General features: G+C 42.2%; 1 protein-coding gene across 1 annotated transcript in view; it reads left to right on the plus strand.

Annotated features, from left to right (window-relative positions):
- Nucleotides 1–21,578, plus strand: part of LOC124792524 (G-protein coupled receptor Mth2-like) — a 617,551-nt gene that overhangs the window by 121,195 nt on the left and 474,778 nt on the right. The window contains exon 4 of the mRNA XM_047257947.1: nucleotides 19,168–19,456. Within this exon, the coding sequence (XP_047113903.1) occupies nucleotides 19,168–19,456 (289 nt within the window). The remainder of the gene's footprint in view (nucleotides 1–19,167; nucleotides 19,457–21,578) is intronic.

A 21,578-nucleotide genomic window follows, 5' to 3' on the forward strand; every position in this document is an offset into this window, starting at 1 on the left:
TACTTGTGTGGAAGAGCACTTCACTCGGAAGCAATACCACGCATCGATTTATAAAGCTTGTATGGTTTGTAACATGGATTTCGTTAGCGATTCTTGTGTGTGCTGGTAGAATCAAGACCGCTTGTGACAGTAACACAGCCGTTGCGATAATGATTTCTTTATAGCTGGTCGCTTATAAGACGATTGCGCCTCTGATCCTAAGACACACTGGCATCACTCACAAGAAAAACAAATTAGGCATGTCCATCCATCGCAGATCGTCGTTCAATATCGGTTGGTTGGTTTAAAAGAGCGGGGAAGGGACCAAACTGCGAGGTCATCGGTGCGTTTTCGGTGTTGTTTGGTATCATCAGCATTTAGTTATTGACAAAGTATTCTACTTAGTAGCTGCTGTGATCAGCAGGCTTATAAAGTACATGTGTGTGTTCCGATATGTGCTAAGAAAAAGGCCATGTCCTGTCGTAAGGAAGATATGGGTTTGACGTGGAAAACTGTCATAGCCATAAGGGAGATGAAAGATTTCCAGAATACCTGGAAAATAATGTCCAGTCATCGAAAGGATATTTCCAGAGCCATAGTTGTCAAGAGGCGGTATCTGCGATACTTCGCTCATTGTTGAATGTCATCAGATTGAGGCTGCAGTGCTAATATTTAATTGTAAATACAGTGGCTTGTGCCTAGTTTCCTAGGACGATTCTGTCTGGGGTGCGGGAGCGCACGTTGCAGCGGTAGCCTGTCGCTGGAACGATTGAAATTTCCAGCTTACGGTGGGAGCCGCCTGAACTGGCTGGGCTGAGTACAAGAATACAGCTGACCTAACCGTGTCGCCCTCTAGGCGGGTGAATGGCGAACTAATACTCAGTATGTGTTGGGCAGCCTTTACGACGCCTGTGGTCGTGGAAATTTGAGAAGATTCCATATGGACGTATGTTTGCGCTGGACAGATACTCCCTCCCATGTAATCTGCCTGGTTGACTGCTTCTGCAGATTTCCCGTCTTTATATGGTTAAGAGAACATCGATTGTGGTGTGTGTTGTGTGCATCTAGATGGTTAAGGACAGGTGGAAGAGATGTTTGCTGGTTCTCTAGACATGAGAAAACACCTTAGTTGAGTTTGTAAAGTAGAAGGATGATTTGGAATCAGTTATATCACTGACATCGGAATTCGTTAAAAAAAAATACGGGTGGAACTAGCAGTTTCCTCTGTTTTCGAGTTTTCGCGTAAAGATCTTCGAAGACGAGATAAGGTTCTAGTTACAGGTTTGCAGCACATCCCACCTCGCTAAAGTTCCGGGTTTCGAGAGATATAATTTCCACTCTTTATTTTTCGGAATTATACTGTGGAAGCGATTGGTAGCGTATTGCTATGTGCTTTGTGTCGAGAACTATCGCGTAAATAGTAGGATATTCTGGCAGACCATGTAAAAACACATAAGTTCTTGTAAGCACAATGTCTGGAGACGTCTGTAGAAGGCGTGGCAGCAAGCAACGAATCAGGTTGGGTTCGGAAACAGTAATGCCTTTGTGCCGAGGGGAACCAGCCCAACCTTTTTGCACCAGTTTGTAGAGTGACCATTGTTCGTGGAGGCCACTCAGATCGTGCATCGAGGCAGGGTGTGCGGGAGCTGTTGACTCGTGACCGTTGGCCATGGTGGATGGCCGATTGCTCTTGTGGGGAATATCTAGAGCTGCGAGGACTGTATAATGTTCATGTGATAATGTTTCTCTGGGATCTGTCTCGCTTCGTGGTATATGCAATAATGTCTGGTGGTCGATAGCTATATGCAGGATGCAGAAGTGATGATTTTGTAAGGTGCTGGATACAAGTTGTGTTTACGACATCGATATGGTGTGCGCTGATATTGCCTGGTTGGAGATTGGTTTCACACTCAAAAATTCAAGCTTTCCTCGATAGTAGCAGGGCAGCGTAACTGAGGAAGTGTCTTTCGTGATAGTTTTCATATTTAATTACCTGTAGACCACTTTTCAGGGTTTAACTGTCAGTGCAATATGACTGCTGTATGTTTTTTTCCGACCTGTAGTGCAAAATGACTGCTGTATGTTTTTGTCGATCTGTACAAAATAATTTTGCCGCTGAAAGTCTCGTAATTTGTCTGTCTGCAGAAAATGGCGGACAGTGCTCCCACACCAGCAGCAACAGCAGTTTAGTGGGAAAATTCAGTAAGAGCCAATCAGAATGCTCCTTTCACAAGACTCATTTGTGCGGGGCATAGGAGCCTCTACAGACTGGTTCGAACAAGACATGGTCAGGGTATCTATGGAAAGTTCTGTGACATCACAGTAATGTGATGTCTTCTTTGTTCAAGTGTTCAGAGACCTGTACAAGCAGACCATCCATCTCTGGCGGGATGCTGTCCCTCGTACGCCATTGTGGCTTTAGAGCATCTCCAGACAAGCAGCTGTAGGACACCGAGAATTCATGGAAAATTCCAGCCATTTTTCTCTTCTGTAGAACAGTGCTTCGAATTGTTCTGATTTTCCCATCTGTGTGTGCTTCGAGAAGTGAGGAAAATAACGTCCCTGACTGCAGCAGCAGTAAACATAAAACAACGCCCACTCACCATTCCAGAAAAGTGATGGGCACTACAGCAGCTTTACGACTCAGAAATATTTCTCTCTCTGGCAGTGCCTTCAAACAAGCAGCTGAAACTCGAAAAGTGGTGAGCGTCCTGTTTAAACATACAGAGATATATATTTCCACTTCCAAATATCGTCGTTTTGGTGTGTAAAATCAGATATTGCAATTGATATTGGTTTCGGGATCCGTTTTCCAGGAAAGCGTGTGAAGTGTCTCACGGAGGTTTTACAAGTGTGCAGCGATCGTTTTAGAGTGTGACAGTATACATCGCAAAATCGACGCAAATTGCAGTGCAGCGATTTATTTTGAAAGCGAATTTAGAGACATATTCAGGTGGATTTAGTAACTCCTGAAGCAGCCCGTGCTGAAAGACAAGATATTTCTCACAAAAGGGCGCGAAGTATAACAGATACGGTTTCATAGGTGTGTCACGATCTTTTTAGGGTCCGCATTCAAGTGTGGCGATGGTGGCATTCCTCGGAATAAAAGGTGTAATAGTTAAAATATTGTCGCGTCGTCTACCAAGCTCTCCCTCCTTCCCCCCTTTCTCTCTCTCACTCTCTCCCCCTCTCTCTCTTTGTGCAGTGGCACATTTAGTTCCTGTAAAATGTTACTATATTCCCAATATCAGATGTAAGCAGTTCGTGTTCAACGAAAAAGGGTATTAGTGCACTGGGGATGGGAATGAGGAAGGGCGCAGGTATTTCCAGTGTGACAGGAAGTACTTGGTCAATCCTGCAGCTACTGTGTGGCCGTGCTGTAAGCCAGAGCAAGGCCTCTGGGAGCAGCGAGCATACACACTGTAGTGAACATCTTGTCTCTTGCTCTTCAGAAGACTGAGTGGCTTCAGTCTGGAACCGCACGACCGCTATGGTCGCAGGTTCGAATCTTGCCTCGGGCATGGATGTGTGTGATGTCCTTAGGTTAGTTAGGTTTAAGTAGTTCTAAGCTCTAGGGGACTGATGACCTCAGACGTTAAGTTCCATAGTGCTCAGAGCCACTTGAACCATTTGAACCAAGACTGTCTGGTCTTTTATCAAATGATCTACAGTTACACCACACGCATTTATCAGTATGAGCTGTGAAGTGTAACTTAGCCTCATCCTGCTGCATGTTCATTATTTCATGGAGTGTATTTGTCTTCACCAAGTATCATTGCTATCAACGCAGTCCTCAGATTCATGATTACAGCTAATATACCTTTTAAACTCCTCCTTCTCCAGCACAGACGAATGATCCATTGAACACAGTAAACAATTATGTCTGTCCTACCAGTCCAGCAGCTAGACATAGTCCTTTCTCCGCCATTTTTTCCCAAGATACTATCTTAGATTACGTCACAGAAAGAGTGAGGGTGAGGGCTGACAATGCCCCCTGGTGCTGGTCTTGCAAACTAGGTCAGTTGGACTTCAGACTTCATGGTGAACACACTGGATGGAGCTACTGTCTATTATAACACAAATTGTTTAAATAAGCAATGCATACTTATGTCCATCCTATCTGGCAGGCCAGCACAGTCTGAGTCCTTTTCTCAGCAGTTTCCTGATGGATGGGGAGGAGAGGGGAGGGGAGCAAGGCATAAAAAATTATGACTTACGTCCATTCTATCCGGCAGTCCAGCACAGACTGAGTCCTTTTCTTGGCAGTTTCCAGATGGTGGAGGGTAAGAGAGGGGAGGGTAGAGGGAGAGGTTAGGTTATTGGGGATAGCCCAGTTGACCCATTTTCCTATTAATATTTGAACTTACCGCCATGATGTCTCTGTGACGTTGCCACATCTGTGGCTACCATCTTGGATCCGCCACTTGTATAAATTTGGCAACAGTGCAATGTGGGTCTGTGCCTGCTTTATCCCACTGCTTAGGACGCTATCTAACGAGGTCGTAGTGAACAGAATGTGGGAGAGAAGAAATTTGTGGCATACCTTGACTAAATGAAGTGATAGGTTGATACGACACATCATTTTGAGACATCAAGGAATCATCAGTTAAGTATTTGAGGGAAGAATGTGTGTGTGTGTATGGGGGTAGGGGGGGGGGTGGCAGGGAAGAAGGAAGAGGAATTACAGAGGGAGACAAAGAGACACGTACAGAGAGCAGGATCAAATTGACGTGGGTTGCAGTAGTTGTTAGGAGATGAAGAGGATTGCACAGGATACAGTAGCGTAGAGAGCTGCATCAAACCTGTCTTCGAACTGAAGACAACAACAAATTTCACAAATAGAGGTGTTAATTAGTACCAGAAACGAGATTTTTATGACAATAACACAAACTTAACGCAGAGCGCGATATCAGGAGAGCGTCTGATAGGATTTTGACGTGTAGTCGGCGACATAATTTGCATCCAGAATCCACGTTTTGCTAGGACTAATGAACACACTTTTAATTAGTTATCAAGTAACCGCACCTTCACAAAATTCTAATGAGCCAAGCATCAGACGAACAAAAATCGGTTACCGTCTACACAGGAGTGAAGGCTTTGACTTGTTGGGCAAACGTGATTGGATATTATTGTGTTCGCCTGTAGCTGCGGCGCGATAAACGTAATGAAGGAACGGAAGAAAGTGAAAGCTCATTGCGGACATCTAGATCAGCACAGACGAAACTCTAGTTCAACCGGAGGAGGAGGACGACGACGAAGGGGAAGATGAGTGAACGAAGCGGTTGTGTTCGTGCAGAAGGAAGACATCCCAGCATTAGGGGGACTACGGTTAGCCCAAACCTATATCTGACACCCGCTCCTCTCGAGTATGACGTTATTAAATTTTTAAAGTTACGCCGACATCGAAGTTATCAGATACTGCTCAGAAGGTGAAATGATCAAGGACTTAGTTCAAATCGCGAAAAATAACCATAGTTGAAGATCAAAGAGAATATAAACCTCGGTGTAGATAAATATGCACCAAGCGGTAATGAAAGACCAAAAACCCATCCGGATTAATGGTTGTATTCAGAAAACTAACTACTACTGCATCGTCGATAAAAAATAAAAAAAAGACTGAAGGGAGAATATCGAAAGAAAACTCACGTTCCTGGCTTCTGTAAAAGAATAGGTGCTGCTTCAGGTAAAACAATTCATGTGAAACACAGTTTTCTTCATTCACACATAAACGAGAGGTGACGCAGTGGTTTGTACACGGTCAAACGGTCCTAACTTTTTCTTCTTTCCCTTGAATGATTCAGATTTTCAACTGCTGTTCGATTAAGACTGTTTCATGAAAAACTGAAGGGACTGTCATTGGGCTACGCAAAACGTTCACCAAAGCACCTCATAAACCGTTAGATAAAAGCGCCATGTACCTGCCCATTTAATCCAACTAGTTGTTTCTGTCCTATGCGTATTAGCTTATTACTGTTAGCAGCTTGGATCTGTTTCACTCCGAATGTCCTTGGTGGGAAACTTTAATTATTAGGCATCTGGACTTTGGATAATGTCAGCACTGAGGAATGAATGATGACAAGGCTCGAGAGATATAAAAGTTTCAACTTCAACTCGTTGTTAACATTACAAATGCCTCTATTGTTTCAGCAGCACTATCTTTAACAACGTGAGTTCACAGTATTAACAGAGCAAAATTGATCAATCCTTATCCCCAGAGTCCTCTAAAGATCGTTAGTTAAATTAGGGCTTTGGTATTACCACTAATTGGGAAACTAATAGAGAACTTTTGTCCTCAACATACCCATTGTATCAACACATTTTTTATGAGACAACTGTGTGCAGTTCTGGCATTGAAATAGCTCTTAAAAGCACAAATGCAATGATAATTTGTGTTGTTATTGGGGGAGAACTGTTGGAAGATACGCTATGTGATCAAAAGTATCCGGACACCCCCAAAAACATACGTTTTTCATATTAGGTGCATTGTGCAGCCACCTACTGCCAGGTACTCCATATCAGCGACCTCAGTAGTCATTAGACATCGTGAGACAGCAGAATGGGGCTCTCCGCGGAACTCACGGACTTCGAACGTGATCAAGTGATTGGGTATCACTTGTGTCATACCTCTGTACGCGAGGTTTCCACACTCCTAAACATCCCTAAGTCCACTATTTCAGATGTGATAGTGAAGTGAAAACGTGACAGGACAAAGGCGTACTGGCCGACCTCGTGTGTTGACTGACTGAGACCGCCGACAGTTGAAAAGGGTCGTAATGTGTAGTAGGCAGACATCTATCCAGACCATCACACAGAAATTCCAAACTGCATCAGGATCCACCGCAAGTACTATGACAGTTAGGCCGGAGGTGAGAAAACTTGGACTTTATGGGCGAACGGTTGCTCATAAGCTACACATCACGCCAGTAAATCCCAAACGACGCCTCGCTTGGTGTAAGGAGCGTAACTTTGGACGACTGAACAGTGGAAAAACGTTGTGTGGAGTAACGAATCACGATACACAATGTGGCGATCCGATGGCAGGATGTGGGTATGGCGAATGCCTGGTGAACGGCATCTGCCAGCGTGTGTAGTGCCAACAATAAAATTCGGAGGCGGTGGTGTTATGGTGTAGTCGTGTTTTTCATGGAAGGGGTTTGCTCCCCTTGTTGTTTTGCGTGGCACTGTAACAGCACAGGCCTACACTGATGTTTTAAGCATCTTCTTGCTTCCCACTGTTGAAGAGCAATCTGGGATGGCGATTGCATCTTTAAACACGATCGAGCACCTGTTCATAATGCACGGCCTATGGCAGAGTGGTTACACGGCAATAACATTCCTGCAATTGACTGGCCTGCACAATGTCCTGACCTGAATCCTATAGAACACATTTGGATGTTTTGGAACGCCGACTTTGTGCCAGACCTCTCCGACCGGCATCGATACCTCTCCTCAGTGCAGTACTCCGTGAATAATGGGCTGCCATTCCCCAAGAAACCTTCCAGCACTTGGTTGAACGAATGCCTGCGAGAGTGGTAGCTGTCATCAACGCTAAGGGTGGGCCAACACCATATTGAATTCCAGTATTACCGATGGAGGGCGCCACGAACTTTTAAGTCATTTTCAGCCAGGTTTGATCGTATAGTGTAAACTGAAATCTGGTTTGAACCTATGTAACACACTGCGTATTTGTCTATTGGAATTTGTTTGTATTTAAGCCCAGAACGCCAGCAGCAATTAAACGTCAGTCGACGGTCGACATTATGATTGCAGAGATCTGCATCTTCAGTTTCCCTCATGAGACGACTGCTGCAAGACCTCTGGTGCCAACTCTCCGCTGTCTCTTTCATCGATGATTTTTCAGAATACGCCTTAAGTTAACTTTCACTGTTTCTTAAGCGGAACGGGATAGGACCAATCGAGTTAATTTAATATTAAGAACAAAGATTTCTAGAACCAACAATGGACGGCTGGCCGAATATCAACCCTGACGTGACGTCCGCAGTTTATTTCTCACATCATCGACATTAAACTGTTTAGAAGCTCGGTCCTCTCAAAGATCTCGATACAGTTTTGAGCTTACTAAACTAGTCCATATAAAGTTCGCTGTCTCAAATGACGACAGTCTTTTTCTCTAGTAGTATTCAACTAACTCGAAGTTGCAACACAACATAGCCCACTATAGGTCTTCAACTGTCCCTTCTTCATAACGTTATACACGGATATTGATTTACTTACAGGCCAAAGCTGTTAAAATTACAACTAAATCATATACATAAATGGAATTAATACTACACAATAAACAACAGGATTGATTTAGTGTCATAGAGTAGAAATATCTCTGGAGTGAGCATTGTGTTCTGCGCATGTTGTCAACATTTAGCTGGAATTGTCACCTGATCCAGGGATGATATTTGACTAAGGGCAATGGTCACCATTTCAAAACACGTCACGTCATGTCAAAACATTCCACAATGCATTTCAAATGGCGGCATTGACACAAGTCGCCAACAGGTCCGATCGTTACGTTATGGCACGCCAAGATTACTCGGGAAGAAAGTTTCGAAGGTATCGTCGTCTGCTAATATCGGAAGTTAACCTATTTTCGCCGCGCTCACACGAGTTATATAGTGGATTTTGCCCTTTTTTATCTTCTTAACCTACATTTTATTATTACGCTCTGTTTTCGTGGCTAATTGATAACGTTCCATGACGACCTGGATATTTTTTCCATTGAGTGTTCTTACAAAAGTGAGGTCAGATATCTCAATTCATAACTTTTTAAGTGAAAAAGTCAGCTTTAACTAATGAGAAAAATACAGTTATTTGTGACGGCTTTAGTTTAATTAAGAAAAATAAACCATAATATATAAGGTAAACAGGCCCCATTTATTCTTTATAGATACTGTTAGATGTGTGTGTATATATTTTCCCTGTCAAATAAATAGCGATTTTTTTGAAACGTTCGCTTCTCAGCACGTGGTCAAACAAAATTAATCAAGAACATACGTTATGAAGTTTTCTTTGGCCATCAATAAATGATTCAAATGGCTCTGAGCACTATGGGACTTAACTTCTAAGGTCATCAGTCCCCTAGAACTTAGAATTACTTAAACCTAACTAACCTAAGGATAGTACACACTTCCATGCCCGAGGCAGGATTCGAACCTGCGACCGTAGCGGTCGTGCGGTTCCAGACTGAAGCGCCTAGAACCGCTCGGCCACAACGGCCGGCGCATTAATAAACACTGTCGTTGTTAGTTCCACAGTTCTAATATTACACTCAGACATTTTTTATCATGCGTAGTGACTCATAACCTCACTTTCGCCGTTCCGTACTAGGATAGGCGAACTGATGTGAGGTGACGTGCTGGACAGATTATTACACGATGACGTGACGGTGCTGTGACGCGATGCCCGTTCATTTTGCTCTTCAAAGTTAAGAGACAGTTTATTGCAGGTATCAAATGCACATTGCTGTGGTGTTACAGACAGCCTGTACGAAATCCACAGCACCAGTGAAGGGAATCTGTCTGTATTATCGATGTTGTGACATTCAAAATTTATAGGACGCATTACGGACAAACAGCCCTAATAAACCTTCCGAGGTCATTTGATCACGGCTACAATGTTTGTTGACAACACAAGATCAGTTCTGCGTATCTGCATATTCAGACCAGAGATATTTCTACTCTATGTTTGGCATTACACATTACATCAAATCTGTATACACAAAGCTGTTGCAATACAAGAAAAGCAACGTTAACAGAATAAAAAAAATCCGAGCAGACTTAATGTTTTTTTCGGAATCATAAAGTATTTGTAGTAGTGGGTGTACATACAATAAACCTGTTACAACTGGACTCGCTTTCGGGAAGACGACATTCAAATCCTCGAGCAATTACACAGATTTAGGTTGTCTACGATTTTCCTCAATCACTCCAGGCACATGTCGGTATAGTTCCTTTGAAAAGGCACGGCCGATTTCCTGGCCAGAGCTTTAATAACCCTGATGTCGACAGGACTTTAAACCCTAATCTTCCTTACTTATTCATTCATAATATCTTGCAGGTGCAGGGGAACGGGCTGATTCCATCTTATTAGACTTCCGAAAGGCGTTCGACAGTGTACCAAATCTTTGACCACTACTGACCAAGATATGATCGTACGGAGAATCTACGCAGATATGCGATTGGCTGTATGATGTTTGACTAATCAAACCCAGAATGTTATACTGAAAGCCGAATGTTAAAAAAAAAGAAAATACGAAAGCAGCATCGGACGTGCCTCGAGGAAGCGTAATAGGATCGTTAACGTTCTCAATATGCATAAGTGATTTATCGGACATCTGATAAGGTCAGCAGTGCAGTCAGAATGTTCGTCGATAATGCTGTTGCCTACAGAAAGTATCGTCGTTCCTTACGTTGTTTTCTTCTCCTTCCTTTGTTTCTTTCACTTGTTTCTTTTCTTCTGTTCCTTTTCCTACCTTCTTTTACCTTTTCTTTTCTTTTCTTACTTCCTTCCAGTGCATATACCCACTCGTACTCTCCTCTACCGCAAACGCAAATGTCGCATTACCTTCCCAACATCCTTGTGTGAAATTCTCGTTGATATAAGCCCACTGAATCCAATATCTTTGTTTCCTTGTTCACATTCTACAATGCACACAGGTAAAGACACTGCATTCTTCCATCTGCCGCCATCCTCATCGCTCAGTGAAGGCTGTGTATTGGCATACGCCAACACTATCTTATAGCACTCACAGCGAGCGATGAGAGAACTTGGTTACTGTAAAAAAAAAGCAAGTATTGGAAGTATGAGTTTAATTCTCTTCTCTTTACGTGGAGATACATTTAGAGTTTTATCCATTAGATTTTGAAAACGATATCTTCAACGCGGTCTCCATTCTGCTCAATGCATTCGGAGAGTCGAAATCGGAAATTTGGGTTCAATTGGTCCAGCATTTCTCTGTCTCTGTTGGCAATAGCAGCAAGAATTGTTCTACAATGTAGGTCCGTGGACGATTGATATACACCAAGGATTTAAGATAACCACATAAGAAAAATTCGCAGGAGGCTAAATCTGGCCAGCGTGCTGGCCACTGAAGTTCAGCCCTCAAGGAGATAATGACGATCGGTGAGGTGTTGGGGCAAGATCGTCATTGACGTTTGTGACATGTAAGCCGTGGCGCCGTTGTGTGGGAACCAGCCATCCCACACATCCATTTCTTCAACTTCGGGAAGGAAAAACTATCAGTCACCTAGAGACAACACACAGCAGTGACTGTGACTGCACTATCATTGTCTTTCAAAAATCATGCCAATTTTGGGTAACGCACACCAAACAGTCGCACATTCTGGATGCAGGTGCTGCTCACGAATTTCTCAGGGGATCGTGCTACTCGTATATCAAATGTTTTGTTTATTCACGCATCCAGACAAATGAAAATGTGCCTCGTCACTGAAGAACACAAGGGCGTCATGAGGCAGGTTTTCCATCAAGGCTTCAACATCATTTTTTCGTGAAACAAAAGTGCTTGGGTTAAGAGTGTACATCACGGCCAGTTTGTATAAATGAAATTTTAAGTGTTATGAAGAATCAGAAATTGCAAGAGTAGCTGCGTGTATGCGTGCAGATCGGCGGAGTAAATTCCAAATCGCCAGCCTTACTTTCTCGATGTTTTCTGGTGTCCTGATGGGTCTTGAAGGTCCTTGTTTCTACCAGCATCCACAAACGTGTCCACTCACATAACACTCGATTTTCGTTCAGGAGCAATGCATGCGCAATATTAAACCTGATTGCGATGACCGAACGGCCATTGGAAAATTAAGTCGCCACGGCAACTCGCGATTTTCTCTCGTCCACTGCACGACCTGCACTAAATTAGCCGTAAAAAGAGTTAGGTCCCGCCTTTTCGAATTAGAGATGGCGATTACACTAAGATAACCGGTTTTCGTTTACATCGGTCTGATTTTCGGTTATTTATTGTTATTATTGCCAGCAATAAACGTAGATATCAAAAAGGATTCGACCATTCTAATGATGGTGTAGGCGTTGTAGAGCAAGATCGATACGGCGCTAAGTCTCTGGCAGAAACTGATCTTATTGTCTCTAGCAAACATTGCCATGGAGAAAGAGACGGTTGCGGCGACAGCGAGAGCGAAAGGTCACAAGTTAATGACTTCCCTGCAACGTAACTTTTGGATGGTATTAACTTTTCACTCTGACTTTTTCTTTTGAGTCATCAGTCTTTTGACTGGTTTGATGCGGTCCGCCACGAATTCCTCCCCTGTACCAACCTCTTTATCTCAGAGTAGCGCATGCAACGAATGTCCTTATTCGTTTGATGGATGTATTCCAGTCTCCGTCTTCCTCTAAAATTTTTACCTTCTGCAACTCCCTCTAGAGCCACGGAAGTTATTCCATGATGTCTTAACAGATGTTCTGCCATCCTGTCCCTTCTTGTCAGTATTTCCCACATATTTCTTTCCTCGACGATTCTGCAGAGACTCTCCTCATTCCTTACCTTATCGTCCATCTAATTTTAATCATTCTTCTGTAGCGTCACATCTCATATGCTTCGATTCTCTTCTTTTCCGGTTTTCCCACATTCCGTGTTTCACTAACGTGCTCCAAACATAAATTCTCAGAAATTTACTCTACAAACTAAGGCCTATGTTTGATACTAGTAGACTTCTCTTGGCCAGGAATGCATTTTTTGTCACTGCGTAGATTCCTTTTTATATTCTTCTTGCTTCGTCCGTCATGGGGTATTTTGCGGACTTGGTAGCAAAATTCCTTAATTCATCTATTTCGTTAGCACCAATCCTGATATTGAGCTTCTCGTTGTTCTCATTTTTGCTGCTTCTCATTATTTTCGTTTTTCTTCGATTTCCTGTCAGTCCACGTTCTTTACTTATTAGAATGTTCCTGTAATTTTTCTTCACTTTCACTGAGAACAGCAATAACATCAACGAACTTTATTATTGATATCCTCTCTCCTTGAATTTTAATTCCACTCTTAAACCTTTCTTTTATTTCCGTCATTGCTTTTCAAGGTATAGACTGAACAGCAGGGGCGAAAGACTACATTCCTGTCTCACATCCTTTTTAATCCAAGCAGATAGTTATCGGTCTTCCACTCTTATTGTTCTGTCTTGGCTTTTGTACACATTGCATATTACCTGTCTTGCCCTGTAGCTTACCCCTATTTTTCTCAGAATTTCGAGCATCTTCCATCATTTGAAATTGTCGAACGCTTTTTTCAGGTCGACAAATCCAATGCGCGTGTCTTGATTTTTCTTTAGTCTTGCTTCCACCATCAATCGCAACATCTGGACTGCCTCTCTGGTGCTTTTACCTTTTCTAGAGCCAAACTGATCGTCATGTGATATATCCTCAATTTTCTTTTCATTCTTCTGTATATCATTCTTGTCAACAAAGTAGATGCATGAGCTGTTAAGCTGATTGTGAAATAATTCTCGCACTTGTTAGTTCCTGCAGCCTTCGGAACTGTGTGGAGGCTGTTTTTCCGAAAGTCATATGGTATATCGCCAGACTCATATATTCTCCGCAGCAATGTAAATAGTCTTTTGTCGCCACCTCTCCCAATGATTTTAGAAATTCTGATGGATGTTACCTATTTGCCGCCTTATTTGATCATAAGTCTTACAAAGCTCTTTTAAATTCTGATTCTAATACTGGATCCCTGTCTCTTCTATATCGACTCCTGCTTCTTCTTCTGTCATGTCATCACAAAGGTTTTCCCTCATGGAGGCCTTCAGTGTACAGTTTACATCTATCACCTCTCTCTTCTGCATTTAATAACGGATTTCCCATGGCACTTTTAATATTACCACCCTTGATTTTAATTTCACCGAAGGCCGTTTTGATTTTTCTGTATGCTGAGTCAGTCCTTCCGACGATCGTTTCTTTTTCGATTTCCTGACATTTTTCATGTAGTCATTTCGTCTTAGATTTCCTGCACTTTGTATTTATTTCGTTCCTAAGCGACTTGTATTTCTGTCTTCCTGAATTTCCCGGAACATTTTTGTAATTTCTACTTTCGTCGATCAACTGAAATATTTATTCTGTTACCCATGGTTTCGTCACTGTTACTTTCTATGTGCGTATGTTTCTCTTTCCAAATTCTGTGATTGCCCTTTTTAGAGCTGTTCAAACGAACCGCCTACTCAGCAACTCCTTATAGCATTATATACAGCCGCAGAGAACTTCAAGCGTCTCTGTTCATTTCTTAGTTCTTTCGTATTTCTCTTCTTTGCTTATTGATTCTTCCTGACTAGTGTCTTAAACTTCAGCCTACTCTTTATCACTACTTAATTTTTATCTGAATCTATGTCTACTCCAGGGTATGCCTTACGATCTACAATCTGATATCGGAATCTCTGACTGACCATGATGTAATCTAATAGAAATCTTTCCATATCTCCTGGCCTTTCCCAAGAATTCTTCCTCCTTTGTTATTCTTGAACAGAGTATTCGGTATTTCTAGCTGAAAATTATGGCAGAACTCAGTTAGTCTTTCTCCTGTCTTATTCCTAGTCGGAGCCCATATTTTCTCGTAAACCTTTATTCTAATCCTTTTCCTGCAACCACATTTCAGTCCCCCGTGACTACTAGATTTTTTTCCCTTTATGTACTGAATTACCTGTTCAATGGCCTCATATACCTTCTCTATCTGTTCGTCTTCCGCATGCGATGTCGGCTTATATACCTGAACTATCTTTGTCGATGTTGGTTTGCTGTCGATTCTGGTGAGAACAACACTATCATTGATCTGTTCACAGTTAACACACTCTCTACGCTGCCGTCCTATGCATGAGGAATCCTCCTCCCGTTATACTCCCGGTATATCAATCAATTTTACCTTGTCTTTCAAAGAAAGCGGTGGATGTCGTTTCTCCTTATACGATGTCGCAAGTCTCTTCTGCCACCTCCCGTTTTAATTTTTTGAAACAATGGAAGACTGTACTTAATTGCTAACGCACCTTGTAAAGTACTTCGAAACTAGTGATGGTATCATTCTGCAGTACAACTGACGTGCGAGGACGACAGCGAGAAACTACCACACTGCACGTACAAAACACGTACCGTCTGTCCTGTAGCGACTCTCTTGCCATGTCTTTGTTGCTAGTTTCTTAAGTGTAGGCGTTGCTAATAAAATTATGGGGATCGCTTTTCCCAGTTTCTATAATACTTCAGTATTTCAAAGCAATCGAAATTTTACGAACAAACATTAAGCGTTTTTTTAAAAAGTTTTATTTAGAAATCAGAAATTTTAGCACTGCTGCCGTGGCAAATTGATATGCTTGTCTTTTTACCCGGTTGTTGGTAAAAAATGAAAAAAAAACTGATATAAACGAGACCAGAGAAATACCAAAAATTACTGGTTATTCAGAAGTAAAATGCCGTTGTCGGTTTTTCCCATTACTATTTCGAATTAGGAACGGGAAAAACGGACGAGTTAAAACCGATACCAGTATTTTATGTCCAAACACCCAATATTTTTCGGTATTTGGTCTTGGTTATAACAGGTGTTTTTTCTATTTTTTACCGATAACCGAGTGAAAATACCGAAATATCAGTTAGACATAGCAACTGTGCTAAAATTTTTCGTTTTTAAATAAAACTTTCTTGAAAAGGAAGTAATTTTTATACGTAAAATTTGTGTTGTTTTGGAATATTGTGTTATTATAGAAAATGTAAAAAGCGATCAGCGCTGTTTTAATAACAATGCCCGGGAGAACCGCGCAACAAACACATGGCATAAGAATTGGTACACCGCTTCTGAGACAATAATGTCACTGTTGCTGTGTGCCGTGGGTTAAGCTCTATACACGGGTACGCCCAGTGTGCAAGACCTACCCCCAGCTGGCCTTTACGGTAGTTTCTGGCTGTCGCCGCCGGACATCCATTGTACTGCAGAATGGCACCAACCCTAAGCTGGAAATATTTTTACGAAGTGACGTAACAGTAAAGTACAATGCTTCATTTCCTTTGAAGAAGTAAAGATTTGTCTGCCGTTTCAATGAAATAATAAAACAGGAAGGACATTATGGTAACAGTACTAAATTAGAAGCTTAACAATTCATTCAGAATGCACGATAAAAATAGGAAGTAGCTGATCTGCTGCCAGTGTCTACATAATATGCCTTTCTGCTTGAAGTCCTTAAAAACGGAAAATTAACACGAAAAATAGACTTCTTTACCCTCAGTTTTCATCTTTTAGTACTGATTATTCGTAATGCCCAAATACTGATATTCTCCGTGATTACGACGAGTGTCAAAAAATCAGAATCAGTACGAGAATACTGGTGCTTTTTCTAGCATACAACCGCTTACCACTTCTCGAGAATAGCAGTGAACGGCGGACAGACGGAGTTATCTTTTATTTGCCTATTTAATTTAATATTTTCGTTCTATGTACCTTGGAACAGAGCCGAAATTTTTCAATCTTTGTTCGATTTCTACTTTTATAACCGGAAATAATAGGAACAAAAAACCGAAAATTAGTTATTTCATAAACAGGTTATTTTGAGCGGTTTTAACAGTCACGTTAAACTGGCCTTAAAAAAAATCATATAACCGAAAATCAGGTGTTTTTTTAGCTGTAACCGCCAGGCCTATTTGGAATGTGCTCAACCCCCCTTCCACACACAACAATGAGTAGTAGTAGTATGGTATTCTGCCTTACGGCAGGTTTTGTCATGGGTTAAGCCTCTTCCACTTTTGTCTATACATAGCAAGTCTTTTCATTTCTGAGTATTTGTCTCCTTTTATATTGTCCAGTATTTGTTATCTTCTTTTTCTTCTTCCCCTTTTTCCCTCCACCATTCCTTCGATTCCTTCCTTTAATACACAGTCCCTCCTCAAACAATGTCCAATCCAGTTCCGTTTTCTCTTTCTGATAACTTTCTTCTCCAACTCTTCTTAATACTTCATCATTTCTTACTCGGTCTTCCCATTTCACTTTTTCCATTCATCTCCATATCCACATCTCTAGTGCCTCCAATCTTCTTTCATCTACCTTCCTCAATGTGCAGGTCTCCGCACAATATAGGGCAACGCTCCAGATGTAATATTCGGCAAGTCTTTTCCTCGGATCTTTGTTTAGTGGTCCACAAAGTAATTTCTGTTTCCTCTTGAATCCTTCTTTTGCCACTGCAATTCTTTTCCTAATTTCTGTTGAGCAATACATATAAGCCATTATTACACTGCCCAAGTAATTGAAGTTATTCACTTGCTCTATTTCTCCTCCCCCTATTTTCATACGGCATTTTCTCCCCTTTCCTCCAATTCCCATACTTTTCATTTCCTTCTTGTTAATCTTCATTCCATATTCCTCTAATTTTGTGTTTATATCACCTAACATTTGTTCCATCTCTCTTGCACTCTCTGCCATCACAACCATGTCGTCTGCAAATCTTATAAACTCCACTCTCCGACCCCTTCTACAAGCTCCTCTACTTCCATCAAAACATTCACTAATAATTTCTTCCAGATCTACACTACTGGCCATTGAAATTGCTACACCGCCAAGATGACGTGCTACAGATGTGAAATTTAACCGACAGGAAGAAGATGCTGTGATATGCAAATGATTAGCTTCTCAGAGCATTCACACAAGGTTGGCGACACCTACAACGTGCTGACATGAGGAAAGTTTCCAACCGATTTCTCATACACAAACAGCAGTTGACCGGCTTTGCCTGGTGAAACGCTGTTGTGATGCCTCGTGTAAGGAGGACAAATGCATACCATGACGTTTCCGACTTTGCTAAAGGTCGGATTGTAGCCTATCACGATTGCGGTTTATCGTATCGCGACATTGCTGCTCGCGTTTGTCGAGATCCAATGACTGTTTGCAGAATATGGAATCGGTGGGTTCAAGAGGGTAATACGGAACGCCGTGCTGGATCCCAACGGCCTCGTATCACTAGCAGTCGAGATGACAGGCATCTTATCCGCATGGCTGTAACGGATCGTGTAGCCACGTCTCGATCCCTGAGTCAACAGATGAGGAAGTTTGCAAGACAACAACCATCTACACGAACAGTTCGATGACGTTTGCAGCAGCATGGACTATCAGCTCGGAGACCACGGCTGCGGTTACCCTTGACGCTGCATCACAGACAGGAGCAACTGCGATGGTGTACTCAACGACGAACCTGGGAGCACGAATGACAAAACGTCATTTTTTCGGATGAATCCAGGTTCTGTTTACAGCATTATGATGGTCGCATCCGTGTTTGACGACATCGCGGTGAACGCACATTGGAAGCGTGTATTCGTCATCGCCATACTGGCGTATCACCCGCCGTGATGGTATGGGGTGCCATTGGTTACACATCTCGGTCACCTCTTGTTCGCATTGATGGCACTTTGAACAGTGGACGTTACATTTCAGATGTGTTACGACCCGTGGCTCTACCCTTCATTCGATCCCTGCGAAACCCTACATTTCAGCAGGATAATGCACGACCTCATGTTGCGGGTTCTGTACGGGGCTTTCTGGATACAGAAAATGTTCGACTGCTGCCCTGGCCAGCACATTCTCCAGATCTCTCACCAATTGAAAACGTCTGGTCAATGGTGGCCGAGCAACTAGCTCGTCACAATACGCCAGTCACTACTCTTGATGAACTGTGGTATCGTGTTGAAACTGCATGGGCAGCTATACCTGTACACACCTGTTTGACTCAATGCCCAGGCGTATCAAGGCCGTTATTACGGCCAGAGGTGGTCGTTCTGGGTACTGATTTCTCAGGATCTATGCACCCAGATTGCTTAAACTGTAATCACATGTCAGTTCTAGGGGTATAATATATTTGTCCAATGAATACCCGTTTATCATCTGCATTTCTTCTTGGTGTAGCAATTTTAATGGCCAGTAGTGTATATTTAACAGTGTTGGTGATAAACAACAACCTTGTCTTCCACCTCTTCCCAGTTCTATTTCTTCACTCATCACACCTCCTATTCTTACTCTTGCTCTCTGGTTCAAATATAAATTTCTAATTAGCCGTCTACCCCTCCAGTCAACTCCATGTTTCAAATAACAAAGTCACCGCCACGCACCCTGTACCTCCCCTTTCCCGGAGTTATCAAACTCGTTTCATTTAGCCCTACACAGTGCTGTAATTGGAAATACCCCCCTAAATGTTGTGGCAGACGTGGAACGGCTCGGTGTCGGCGCTGCTGTGCACGTCGGACATGGAGCAGCCGCCACCGCCGGAGGAGAGCGGCCGCGTCGCCATGTTCGTGGTGACGAGCATCTGCATGGTGGTGTCGTGCGCCTTCCTCGCGGCCACCTTCTTCGCGTACGCCAGCTGCCGACTGCGCGCGTCGCTGCACGGCAAGGCGCTCATGAGCCACGTGGCTGCGCTCTTCTTCGGCTACGCCACGATCGCGCTCCTCAACATGGCGCCCGGCCTCTGGGGCACCATCTGCTTCGTCGTGCGTGAGTACCACTCACTCTTCTCTTGACTTTCTTTCAAAGCCGCTGGCATAACGTGGTCTGCTATACAGGGTGCACCAAAGCAACCTGGTAAGTTCAGAGCTGGAAGGAGACGACGGATTCTGTAGTAAGAGAACGTATTTGCGTATCTCTAGCACAGACTGCCCAGATGACCGAAATCAAAATATTGGACAGAAATTAGAAGTTCAAGTGAATCGACATTTTGTGGGAACTTTCGTTAGTACTATATCTATATAGTAGATTTTGGTTAAAGTACTTGGCTTATGCTACAGGTATATAGATCATAGTACCTTCTCGTTAAAACTTGAACGAAAAAGAAATCGAAATACCTTGCGTTACTATTCGAGTAAATATTCTGTTGTTTTGTTTTTGTCATATGAAAACACAATACACTACTTTAGTATTACGAACTCTTTAACTAAGACAGACAATGTTTATTACTTCCATCGGTTATCGTACTTATTTCTAATTCTCAGTTATATATTGCTGAAGAATGTTTGCATTTAGGAGTTTGATATTTTCAAATATAAACTCATAAAAATCAACACATGAAGCATTCTGTAAATGATTCTTAATAACTCTAATTATTTTTTATTTATTTATTTATTTACACGTCAAGTTCCGTAGGACCAAATTGAGGAGCAAATCTCCAAGGTCATGGAACGTGCCAGTACATGAACTTACAACATAAAAGTAATAACAGATAAAAATAAATGTTCATGAACCTGAAAAAAAAGTCAATCCATTAAGTTAAGTAAACGCTATCAACAATACAATAAGAATCAGCTTAATTTTTCAAGGAACTCCTCGGCAGAATAGAAGGAGTGACCCTCGAGGAAACTCTTCAGTTTCGATTTGAAAGCACATGTATTACTGCTAAGATTTTTGAATTCGAGTGGCAGCTTATTGAAAATGGATGCAGCAGTAAACTGCACACCTTTTTGCACAAGAGTTAAGGAAGTCCGATCCAAGTGGAGGTTTGATTTCTGCCGAGTATTAACCGAGTGAAAGCTGCTTATTCTTGGAAATAAACTAATATTGGTAACAAGAAACAACAATAAGCAATATACATATTGAGAGGCCAATGTCAAAATACCCAGACTCGTGAACATAGGTCGACAAGAGGTTCGTGAACTCACACCACTTATTGCCCGAACCGCTCGTTTCTGAGCCAAAAATATCCTTCTAGAATGGGAAGAGTTGCCCCAAAACATAATACCATGCGACATAAGTGAATGAAAATAAGCAAAGTAGACTAATTTACGCGTCGAAGTATCACTCACTTTTGATACCGTTCGAATAGTAAAAATGGCAGTATTAAGACTTTGAACAAGATCCTGAGCGTGGGCTTTCTACGACAGCTTACTATCTATCTGAACACCTAGAAATTTGAATTGTTCAGTTTCACTAATCATATGCCCGTTCTGTGAGATTAAAACGTCAGGTTTTGTTGAATTGTGTGTTAGAAACTGTAAAAACTGAGTCTTACTGCGATTTAACGTTAGTTTATTTTCTACAAGCCATGAACTGAGGTCATGTACTGCACTACTTGAAGCCGAGTCAATGTTGCACACAACATCTTTTACTACCAAGCTAGTGTCATCAGCAAACAGAAATATTTTAGAGTTACCCATAATACTAGAGGGCATATCATTTATATAAATAAGAAACAGGAGCGGCCCCAACACTGATCCCTGTGGCACCCCCCACTTGACTGTACCCCACTCAGATCCCACATCACAGCCGTTATCAACATTGTGAATAATGACCTTTTGCTGCCTGTTGCTAAAGTAAGAGGTGAACCAAATGTGAGCTACTCCCCTTATTCCGTATTTTCTTAACAGTTTCCACACTAGACCTGTTCCTTCCGTCAGTCAACAAAGCATTTGTGATTGAGAACACACTTTCTGTAGCAGTGTTAGTGCCAGGTAGTGCTAGCACAAACCCAGTGACGAACTGCAAATTTTTGCGGCAGATATCGTGAGATGCAAGGAAGTTAAAAATCGTAGACAATTTTTCACCAACACACTTAAGTTTTAAATTCATGGTTGTTATGTTGACATACATTTTTAACGTTGTTCACGTCCTCAGTGTCGTCCACTCG

The sequence above is a fragment of the Schistocerca piceifrons genome, chromosome 1, assembly GCF_021461385.2.
Source record: "Schistocerca piceifrons isolate TAMUIC-IGC-003096 chromosome 1, iqSchPice1.1, whole genome shotgun sequence".
Classification (NCBI taxonomy): Eukaryota; Metazoa; Arthropoda; class Insecta; order Orthoptera; family Acrididae; genus Schistocerca; species Schistocerca piceifrons.